At 36.3% G+C, this 12,311-nt stretch overlaps 1 protein-coding gene across 3 annotated transcripts in view; it reads right to left on the bottom strand.

The window, feature by feature from the left end:
* LOC149167291 (protein ZINC INDUCED FACILITATOR 1-like) overlaps nucleotides 1–8,801 on the bottom strand; it is a 374,552-nt gene extending 365,751 nt beyond the window's left edge. Inside the window, exons 1-2 of one of the 3 annotated variants that reach the window (XR_016260912.1) lie at nucleotides 8,279–8,801; nucleotides 7,327–7,367 (exon numbers count right to left, since the gene is read on the bottom strand). Coding sequence is in view for 2 of the 3 variants with exons in the window: in XM_089432925.1 (XP_089289051.1) it covers nucleotides 7,327–7,367; nucleotides 8,279–8,435 (198 nt within the window). In the remaining variant the exon portion in view is untranslated. The remainder of the gene's footprint in view (nucleotides 1–7,326; nucleotides 7,368–8,278) is intronic. The other 2 variants (XM_089432925.1, XM_089432924.1) reach the window with 2 other exon arrangements.
* Between the last annotated feature and the right edge of the window lie 3,510 nt (nucleotides 8,802–12,311).

Below are 12,311 nucleotides of genomic sequence, written 5' to 3'. Positions count from 1 at the left end.
TTATGAAAGATAGATCAACTAAGATGGATGTGAAGTGATCTCGATGACCCTTTCCTAGGAGAGACTCAAGAGTGGGACTTGCTTGCTTCTTACACAAGGTGCAAGGTTATTTAGGATAGGAGAGTAGGGATTTGAGTGGTTGTCTTAGGTAATGTGACTTGTAAAGGAGTTTCCTAAACCCTAAAATCCTTACTTGGTTTCCCAAGTGGCTTTTGAAGAGTTGACTTTGATAAGATATGGGACCAAGTGGACCCAGGATTGGTCAAGAGGAGAGTGTTTAGCAACCAATGATGAACTCAACCTAACTAAGGAGAAGAAGGGGATCGAAGAAAATATTTTCACTTAGAGGTGCTAAAATGATCCCTATGAGGTACTAGCCTAAGGAAACTTAGAGCAAAAATCAATCTCAAGGCTAGGGCTTGGGATATCTCACAATCCCACTGTAAGAATCTCCTCAAATTTGGAGGGGACCTAGGACACACACCCACGCAGAAGAGGCCAAGAGATTGAAGTTTTTATATGGGTGGTTTGTCGAGAAATTAATGCCCTAGGAGGCCTAATGTGGCTAGACCTAGAATAAAGATGTGGCTAGACCTAGAATAAAGAAAAAAGGTGAAGAAAAATGGTTCTTAAAATGATCACCTTATGGTAGACCAGTGCCTAATCCTTTGGGGAGATTGGAGTCAAGAAGAATAATGAGAATGGACTTCGTTTCTAGGTCAAGGAGGCTTCAAGGACTACTTTGCTTAGCGTTAGGGCAAAATAGAGTGACCTTAAAGCTTTATACTTCGTTTTGCAAGACAAGATGGCTTATCAAGATGAATTCAACCATAGAATCATCCCTAGGAAAAATTTGTTCAACATACATGGCCCATTCATAGAGAGATGCTATCTAGAAACAATAATTCCACAATTTCGCACTAATGCATGCAACAATTAGCCCTAGTGTAGCGCAAATCCCATTATCAATGCATGTGACAAAGTGAAAAAAAGAATAGCATTAAATTGTGTACTTACATGTAAGAGAATATATCCAACCGTCATCAAATTGCCAATCAAGAAGCTCCAAGACAAGAAGAGATAATCCAAACATCAAAATTCATTCCATGCTCCAAAATTTCGTCCACTAAGAAGTAATAGCGAAAATCTCTAGAGAGATACAAGTCAAAATCAAGTGATGATGCTAAAATGAATCCTCATCACTTCTAATGAGCTTGATTTAGCTAATTAGGCCTACATTATCCCCTTAAATAAAATAACGTGCAAAATAACTAACTTTTGGTGACAAGCCAACCAAACTAGCTCATAAACAAAAGAATAAGCCTCTTAAGAGGTCGAATGATCAATAATACATGTCATTGGGCCTTCTAAGACCCCTGATGAAGTAAATAAGTGCCATAATGATGAATAGGACTCCCAAAAGTAGCGGACAAGGGGTTGGTCCCTTGTTCTCCAAATAATAAACATGTGGTGCTCTCAATGGGTGTGAGGGCACACAAGTAACCTCATGGGTCTCCAAGTAGGTCGAAGATGCATGTAGACTATCTGTAAGGACTTAGATGATGGTGTAAGAGATGCCACATCAACATACAAGTCCTGGGTCATCTTCCAAGTGCATGGTACAACTGTGGGGCTGACTGGGCATGGTGAACCAGGTGCATCTTCCTCGTCCAATAGGTAAATCTCGAGCAATCCTTAAACATCTCTAGGGATCCATGGAGTGTTGTCTACTGTTGTAGAGGCCCATGGCCCTCAACACACAACCTACATGTACCAATGTATCCCTCTAGAGGGTTAGGACCCCGTATAGGGAGACCAAACTCAAAATGGAGACCATTTGCAATCCTACATAAAATCCAATGCATCCCCTAGCCTTCTAGTACAACAAATCATCAAAAGAAATCGAATTAAAGAGCTTAAAAACCATGGACAACAGGGGGCACTTCATAATGGCATGCCCTTCCATAGTGGGATTTGGCATGTGCTAATGTCTCTAAGGTCCAAATGGGGTTAACCAATTATCCTATTAGGTGGTTTCTACTTTTAAATGGGATATTATGTCCAAGGTACATCCTTTAAAAGGTGGTGGAATGTGATAAATAGATGAATGGAGTAGGGAATGAAAGGGGTAGCCCTAGGCCACATGCTAGGGTACAAGGGTAGCTAACAAAAAGGAAGCCCACACTTGGGTATATAATGTATAGGAAGGAGTAATTGTGGTACATGAGGTGCCTCGACCTTGATTTTTCCACCCTTCTTTATATGTCTTTTTCCTTTTATGAATTTTCTTTAATTAACTGCTCGGGGTTCGAGAAATAAAAGCATGATATGTAAGATATAGAAATGGATACCCCCCTTACGGTAGGGAGGTTCATTGCCTACCAGGGGTTGGGACAATCATGGGTTCCTGAATGATAAAGGAGGCTCATCTAGGGCCTGTAGGAACCCGGGTGATGGCCATGATGATGGGGTAGAGCTCATGTATTAGATTTTGCCCATGTGCTAAATATGTTTGTCCCGACCATCTTTTGCATTTTGTGGTACATCTTCCTGTTGAATGTGGCCAATTATGCTTTTACTTTTCTTTTTAGCTGCATCAACCTCCAGGGCATCATTCCAAGCCAGACCCAAGATGTGGGCAAGGGGAGGGGGAAGGCTAACCCTATGTGGACCCAGTGGAAGGATGTGGACCCAATTAGGAGAAATGATGAATAGGGTTATAATGAGTGGAAGGGGAGTGATATATGTGGATGATGGAGTGGGACCACACAACCAAAATCAAGGTTTCCCATGTAGTACCATCCCTAAAGCCCAAAGGTCAGTGAAAGAGATCCCGCTAAACTAGTGTCCAAGGTTAACATCCAAAAGAGGTCTGGGAGACAAGAGCACAGACCTAGCTCACTCTTTCCGTCAAATCCCCCATTAATCCATGCCTAGAAGTATCCATGATAAGCAAACTACAATACTCAATTACCAAATGACAAGGCCTACCTTTAGGTTCGAGAGGCCTACCTTCAAACATACAATCATGAAAGACGAGTGAGGGACCACATGGCTGGCTGAGATGGCAGAGAAATGGCACAACAAGCAATTTGGCGGCTGCAAAGGGCTGTTGGCTACTAGCTGAGGACCATCTTGGAGAAAAATTGCTCCTAGGGATATCACCCACAAAGGGGTGAGTAACAAGACCTACAAAAAGTTAGTGGGGATGGATCACAAATAACCAATAAATGGTGATGAAGCTAAATATCCAGAAGCATTGGAACATATTGGTCATGTCGTGTCAATAATTGGGCGTGAGAATTGCAGCACCATTCCCTTGCGACAAGTTATTGGATTACATCCCCCCCCCCCAACTCAAACCGAGTAGAAAGGTTGAGTTAAGGATCAATTGCATTTAATGAATTTACCTAACCCTTGCTCCAGTGTTAAAGGTACCATTCCTCGAATGGAAACTTACTAGTGGGTAAAATTTCTAACACTTCTCACTAATAGCTCACTAACAAAACCCTTGGGTTCTCCACAATGAACTGAAATTGTTGTTATCAATCAATTATAGTTGTGGAAGTTGGAGGGGTACACATAAAGACTCAAGAATGTGATGAGGGGTTCACTGATCTAGAAGAGTTAGAGGAAACAATTAAGAAAATCAATAGACCAATGGACAAAATGCATGGACAATAGATAGAGACTCAATCGGCTCAACGCACATAATAATCAAGAAGATGAACAAATCCCAAAAGTGGAGGCAAAAGACTGCACAATTGAGGACTCTATTCTGGTGTTACACCAGCTGATCAAATCATTGGGAGAGCAAGTGATGGAAATCAACATGGTTAGAGAGAATCCATCTTAGACTATGGAAATCCAAGCGCTGGTGGCATGAAGAGGCAACCCTCTGACAAAACATGCTTGACATCCCAATGATGAGGCTAGTAGCCAATAGTTCTTCAAAATTTTATAATCTTCCCCTTGTTGTTCTGTTAGAAGTGAGTTTCAGTTTATATACAAGCATTCATATAGGTATGGTGGTTGGAATACAGTAGGTTATTATTCTCTTTTTTAAATTCTTGGAGAGGGGCCATATTAAGAAATTGCCATATCAGATGCAAAGCCCCTCCATTTCAGAACCGAAGGCCTTACAGGTATAGTTGAGGTCTTGTGTCTTAGATTTTTTTTCGATACAGCTCCCTATTTCTGTAACCCCACACAAACACACAAACATGGAACAATGCACCAAATGTGCGGAGAAATTATAAAGAAAATCAATTGGCTTAATGCACATAATAATCAGCAAGCTGACTGAATCCCAGAAGTGGAGACCAAAGTTTGATGAATGAGGACTTTACGGCCCTGTTACATCAGCTGATCATATCATTTGACAGAGTAAGTGAGAGAAATCAAGAAAGTCACAGATAATCTTGCACCAGGGAAAGGCAGGCATTGGTGGCATGAAGAGGCAACCCTCGAAAAAAGCATGCTGCCATCCCAATGGTGAGGCTAGTAGCCAATAATTCTTCGAAATTTTGTAATCTTCCATTTGTTGTTTGTAAGAAGCTAGAGGTTCAGTTTGTACACAAGTTCTCTTATAGATACGGTTGTTGGAATACACTAGGTTATAAGTCTCCTTTTGTAAATTTTTAGAGGGGGCTGCATCAAGAAACTGCCATATCAGAATTAATTTTTCTCCATTTCATAATCTAATGCCTTACAGGTATAGTCAAGGCCATATGTCTTAATTTTTTTGTCAATACAACTCCCTACTTCTATAAACACACGCATGTTTCTCATGTAGTATTGGTTGTATCCTCATATCGGTTCACTCGAAAATTCAAGGGTTGCAATTGCAATCCCAAGAACCATTGTATACCAGTCATGTGATGTATACTCTAATTAGGGTTGTGCCCTGATGTTTATGATGTAGTGCATATTCTGAATGCATAGATACTTTATTTAGGTTTGTATGTAGTATTGGTTGTATCCTCATATCGGTTCACTTGAAAATTCAAGGGTTGCAATTGCAATCTCAAGAACCATTGTATACCAGTCATGTGATTTATACTCTAATTAGGGTTGTGCCCTGATGTTTATGATGTAGTGCATATTCTGAATGCATAGATACTTTATTTAGGTTTGTATGGTTATTTTCCCTACCCTACGTGAGCTATGTATACTATTGGAAGGTTAGTTGTTGGAGTAACTCTTACTTGTGATCGGAGAAATGAAGTTAGTTAGAGATGAACCATAGGGATAAACAGTTATGTGGTTGTTTAAAATGGAATAACAAGTTTGACATAACTGTTACCATCGCCCATAGTTATATAAGAGGTGAGTTGTACACTAAATGTAATATGGGGATGGTATAATCTAATGAATTTCCGGTTCGGGTCCTGTCTATTTATATGTGTGTTTGTTTCAGTCTATTAAAGCCAACATTAGTTACTGTAGGTTCGAACAAGTGAGTGCATATAAATTAAGCAAACTCTTTCAAAACAGATTCAAGGCCTTCAGCCTATTTAAACAATGATGTGTGTTTAAAGTTTCACCTGATTGTAAGTATATGTCTTTTTTTGATGCAATAATGATCAGCTTGTCTGGCAATATAATTGTCCATAACTTTTTCATCAAAATTTGAATATTGTATATATCTTTTGGTTTTCTGAATTTTCTGAACTTTTGCACTTGAAAAAGAACATGCCTTTTAAGGAAGAGTTCTGGCTGGGATATTATTCAGTATTTGTTGCTTGGGGATGAAACTGATAGATGCTATAACAATGCAGGGAGGTGACAGAAAAATTGAAGCTGCATTGTCAAACTCGGGACATGCAATGACTCTCGTACAAAAAATTCTATGGGCTGATTATCATGAAATTATCCTCAAATTGATTATTCCATTTACACATTGTTTTCAAGCATGGCCTAGTGGAATGCTGCAGTTAAATGTTGCACAAAACAGACTTCCTCCATAAGATTAAGATGGGAAAATAAAAATATTCAGAGATTTTGGGGGTTTCCATCAAAACATACATATCTTTTGTGAAATAGGATAAATACTTAGCTGCAATAGAAGAGGTATTTTGCTAAGTGTGACTATAAAGGCTTATTCTCATTGCTGAAAACCCATTATGCATAATAGTTGTAGGAGGGCTTGAACATGTGGTGAAACGCCAAAGACAATTAAATTGTCTACTGCAAGTCTCAAGTTCCATTCTCAAGCCATGCTGCCATCAGTATTTGGTTTGCTGGACTATATCGACATAATAAGAAATATAGCACCAAGTATTGTAATTATGCCATGCTACAATTAGTGTTTGGTTTGCTGGACTATGGCGACATAATAAGAAATATAGCTCCAAGTATTGTAATTACACCAATCTTTATTCCAGTGATTAACAGAATTAACTTCAGAGAATATAAGAAATTAATCAGGAAATTTATATTGAATGACTTCTTCCATGGTCAAAGTCTCGAGCATGAAGGCTCTGTATTTCCATTCTGTTTGAATTGGCCTTCGTGGTATATAAGCAACTTATGTGGGCTTATATGGCAGAAGCCCAAGAGGAGAAACAAGATAGAACTTTTTGTTTCTGCGATTCCCCGGCCCACAGCAAATCACAGCAATTATAGTAAGGCCTTAAGCCTTGAACGTTTTGACCATTATGTTACGATCGACACTTGTATTTGGCAGAACATTCTGGTGTGTATAGGACATGCAATACATCCCGTGCACACTAAAACAAAAACAGCCATTCGATGATTTCCCAATTAAACAGTCCGGTGCTTAATTCAGACTCTCCAAATCAAACCAAACATTATTAGTTTATGTGAACTACGTATTTGCTCGCACATCTACATCAGCTAGCAACATTTGTAATAGTAGCATTTGTAAAGATAACATTTTCTATGGAATTAATTGTAACTAGTTTTGCATGAACTACTCTAATCAACCACCGTGTCATAAGTTAATCATTGGTTTTCTGCATTTCTATTTTGAAAATAAAATGATATCACATGAACAGATGTAATTACAACAATAAATTTAAAACTGACTTTGTTTAAATAAAATTCTAGTCAAATAATCCTATGTTTATATACGATTCTAGACAAATAATCCTTTGTTTATATACGATTCTCGTCCAACCATTGTTTCCTCTCATTTAAATAGAAAATGGATCCCTAATACGATTCTAGACAAATAATCATTCTCTTTCATTTAAATAGAAAATAAATGGATCCCTAATTGATTAATATTATGCGTTGAACCAAAGAACTTTCTATGAAATTGGCCCATGGGAAAAATATTTTGCATTAAACCAAATAACTTACCATGAAATAGACAAACGGAAATAGAGAAGATATCGGAAGAGCTGGAACACAAAACAAAACAAAATGACACAAATGTCAATGTCCAATTTAACCTCATAGACTTTAAAATAATTTTGACACAAATGTCAATGTCCAATTTAGCGTCATAGACGTTAAAATAATTTCTTTTTTCATTTAGTCGTATCATACTCACACTGAACGAAAAAGTCAGCATTTATTCACTGTTCACATCATGCAAAAAAATAATTTGTTTTGAACCTCAGTCTCATATTTATTATTATCGTAAAAGGTGCGCTGATCAGGACCGACAATAATCTTCTTCCATAAATACACTGGGGGATGTGTAAGATAGTAATGTATAATAAACAAATTTAACTAAATAAACAAATAAAAACAGCTATTATCGGATACATTAAAATAATAATAACGATATAAATATGCTTGCTCGCGTTACGTGGTTTCCACGCAAACATCTAGTCACGGTTCCTAGAGACTCCCTTGATTAGAGCGAAGGTCGGTTAACGGGCCTTCCATTAAGGTAAATTTCAATGAGATTTGAAGTTCAGAAGATCTAATCGAAGAGCCTGACACGAATAGCTGGAATACCCGGAAAGTTCGACTGGTAAATATTCAGGATCAGACTAAAGGCCTTAAATAGTAAATTTTATCAACGCAGGTACCGAGATTTCGCTGTCTGAATGTTTAAATCTCGGTGTGAATCTTAAACATTTAATGGGACTCACAGGCAGCGTAGAAAGAACGTATATATGAAAAATAGGACGGTTAAATTCAATAAATTCCAAAAAAAAGACACAATTTCCGCATATTACCTCGGTGTGAATCTTAAACATCTAATGAAACGGAAAGCCAGCGCAGAAAACACAGAAAGATTAAAAATAGAACGGTTAAATTAAATAAATTTCAAAGAGAAGTCACAAGTTCTGCGTATTACCATTGCAGAGCACGAGTAATCCGAGGAGTATCAATTCCTTTAAAGGATAACTTTCTTGCTTTTCCTTGCGTTCCTCCACCTTGCAGCCTGGACAATTCTCATAATATTTAACAGCCTTCCTCAAGAGCGGCTCGCGCTGCTCTTCACTGCTGGCCATTGTTTCTTGAAGACCAAATTCTCAAATAATACAGCAATAAATAGCTAAATTTTAGACGGATTTTCTCGAGGTTTCCCCAACCTTCCGTGAGTTTTTGCAGCGGAACTCGGCAGTTCTCAAATAGAACCGTCGAGCTCCCCTTGTATAATTTTGTGTAGCCTGAAGATTAAAGGAAAGTGGCAGGATATTTACAATTATATCTGGATTCTAGATATATAGAGCTTCATGCATGTTAATGGAACGAGATGCTTGTCTCAGAATTGCGGAAGCCTTTAACCGTCTCCACACAAAAATGGCGTGGGGTTGCCCATCGACCTTTAAAAATGACAGTGGGGTCGATGGCTTCCTAGTTTTTAATGCAAACAAAGGAAACTATACGGAGAGCTATTTTCACTGTGCTTTGGAAAACGGAGATAAAATAGATATAATGTTTAATAAAATAATATTTATTTGGAACCGTGTAATTTGGACAGTCATCTGAATTTGGTCACTATGTGGCAATTTTTTTCCAGATTTTAGTTATTAAAATTATATAACTAAATTTTAATAAAAGTACAATTTTATTACAAGATTCTCTCTTATTTTATAAGTTAGGTAGTGATAAATTTATCCAAATTCGTAACTTAATCATAAGCCAAACCTAAATTATTTCTTAATGATTTTGTTGACTTTAGGTTTTAAGGTTGGAGCTTAATCATAAGCCAAACCTAAATTATTTCTTAATGATTTTGTTGACTTTAGGTTTTAAGGTTGGAGGTCTTTAGGATAGTTTTAATTTCTCCAAAGCCGTTTCTATTTTCAAGTTATTTTCGCTAAGTTTGAATTAAATTTGAATTTAAGTTCAGAGAGGAGAGCTCTCTCAGATTTAATTTTTTCAAAGTGTTTTTATCCTTAACCTCTCTGCACTAAATTTGAACTTAAGCTTATGGAGGACTAAACCCGATTCAAAGCAATTGAGCTACACTTTATATTGTAGGTTTTTGTTTATATTATTTATTATATTTTTATATTTATGAGTGCAAGATTATATGATTCAATGTTTGTAAAGTCCTCGTGATAAACCACACTAAGTAGTTTGAAATGCTTTAACTTGAAAAATTCCAATGTCATTTTCTTAAAATTTTCTTTACAAATATTTTTATATATCATAATCAAATATTGATATTTTTTATAAATATATTTTAATATATTAAACAATAAAATATATTTATAAAAAAATAAATTATTTTTAATAAAAAATATATATAAATTTAATAAAAAAACATTTTTCTATAAAATTCTAAAAATATATATATTTTTAATATGTATTTGTTAAAAATGAATTATTATTATTATTATTTAATTAAGTTTATCTGTAATGATGAGAAAGAAAAATAGAATTTTTCTACTTAAATTAATTCCCATGAATAACACGACAAATATTGATAATATACTATATTCCGCTGAGCCTTACATTTGTAAAATAAATAATAAATATATATGAAATAAATAATAGTGGCATCTTGATCAAATTGGAAAAGTGGGTCTTGATTTCCAGCAGAGAGATTAAGCCCATGATAGGGATTGGGGTCCACGATCATCACAACCTTCCCACACCCAGAGTTAGAGTTCGACTCGTCGACAAACACCGTGTCATACGAAGGTGTCGCGACTTACGTGTACAATATGCACTTGACCACCTCTCCTTGATTAAAGATTTAATGGGTTTTTGACCATATGAGAATTACTATAAATGAAACAATTTTATATATTATACTTTAATTTGATTGAAGATTTAATATGTGTTTTTGGCCTTCTTATGATTAAAGCTTTTTTTATCTGATTAAAAATTCAATAAGTCTTTAAATTTTTTTTATGATTAAACAGTTAATAGGGCTTTCACTTTTATGATAACGATGATTGTGGCCTGAAATCAAATTTAAATTTAATTTTTTAAATAATAATAAATAATTATTTTTATATTAAAATTATATATTTTTATATAAAAATATTAATAATTTTGATAAAATAATAAGTTTAGAATATCATATATATTGAAATTTAAGATTTAATATAAATATAAAATAGGTAGAAGAAAATATTAATTATATATATATATATATATATATATATATATTTGAAATTTAAGATTTAATATAAATATAAGATAGGTAAAAAAAAAAATTAATTAATTAATGTGTGAAATGTATTTATATTATTTTTATTAAAGTAATGTAGGTTGCCAATGCCCATTATGGCAAATAGGTAGGGAGGCGTGGAAACATGCCCCTTACTGATGTTATTTTTGTACCTTGGAACTATGCCCACTATTGAGACTAATGACAAAGAGGAGAATATTATTAGCTTGGGTTCGAAAGGACATGAGTTGGGAGGCTCATTCACGGTAGGAGCATGTAAGGTGGTGTAGGGTAGACATGGAGGATAATAGTGTTTTCCTAGATAATGAAATCCAATGGAGCAACAATTTAATGCTAACATTCTTCATTGGAGGCGACGTCAAGTGTGGGCTTCAAATGGTTGGGATTGTGGGAAAGGATGGGCACTTATTTGCAAAATGATGGTAAATTTGTAGACAGTATATGAAATATCCTAGAGTAAGGTGAGAAATGGAATTGAGCTAAGCCAAGCAGAGGTCAAGTGCTCCAAACAGCTGATATGTGAGGAGAATTACAGCTTGCAAGGGCCATCATCCTTTTTGAAGATTGAGAATTTGAATGTGAGCCTCAAAGTGGGTTGGAAGATTGTTTAGTTAGTTAGCCTCTCATTCCATGAAACAACAGATTTCGTGGACCATTGTGCGAAGATCTAAGAGTTCTACAATCGCAAAGCTTTGTGGGAGAGACAAATTGTTCAAGGGATGAGGGCATAGTGGCCTAGCATCAAAGCCCGTTATAGTTTCATGCTCTCTCTAGGTATTTCTCACTCATTTCTTTGGTTCATTGTCGTGGATGTTGATGTAATTGATCCCTATAAAATAACTTGACATATTTCTGTATCATTTTTTGTTGGTTTGTTTGAAATTGGAAATTCTTGTTTAGAGAACATTGATGTTTTTTTTGGGTGGATACTAGATATGTTATAGGGCTCTTATTGGTAACCAAAGAAGGAAAAGAGTTTGGATAAGGAGAGTGAAGTCCTGTACCATGGTGGATAAATTATTGTTTGGCTCTCAAATCGGGAGGGTGAAACCACCAGGAAACTATTTTCCGGTGGTGAGGAGAAGTATACTCAGGGAGGTGGAGCATATAGGTGACAAACATAGAACCTATTCAGGACAAGAGAAAAAGAAAAATCCTTTTGTGTGTGGCTAGATTGGAAAAAGCATACTTTCCTGGTGGTTGTCTCCTACGTGGACTAGTCGGTGGTATCCATATTCGCAGTGGGATAGAAATTATAAAACACAGAACAATGGTTATCGACTTGTCTCAAGGCTCAAAGACTCCTCACCATGCCACGAGAGAGAGGTAGACCTAGGAGAGGTTCAACCTACTATGAAAAAAAAACTCGTTGAGGTAACTCACAACTTCAAAATAGAGTTGCTAGGTTTGCAACCAGGAACCATGAATAGATGCATATGCATGTGCAAGAGGAGGTCTTGAGATCAGAAAGGGGGACCTCCTCATAAAGAACCTCCCTTTATGATGTAGAAGTAAGAGCTCAGTGGGAAAGTTGGATTCCATATACAAGGTAGACAAGAAGTAGAGGCAATGAGTACATGCAAGCAGTCAACCTCTATTGGAAAATGAAATTTCTTCTATGACAGGCACTCCTGGACAATTAGGAAATGAGGAGGGATTTACAACATTGGATCACATGCATGGCCACCCTATACATTATGTTTGTAGGCTGGAAGCAATGGACCAAAGGTTGGCACAA

Source organism: Pinus tabuliformis, chromosome 5_1 (assembly GCF_031772625.1).
Source record: "Pinus tabuliformis cultivar Carrire ecotype Pingquan chromosome 5_1, CPIR1, whole genome shotgun sequence".
Classification (NCBI taxonomy): Eukaryota; Viridiplantae; Streptophyta; class Pinopsida; order Pinales; family Pinaceae; genus Pinus; species Pinus tabuliformis.
The sequence above is the reverse complement of the archived record's forward strand: the minus strand, read 5'-3'. Positions and strand labels throughout refer to the sequence as shown.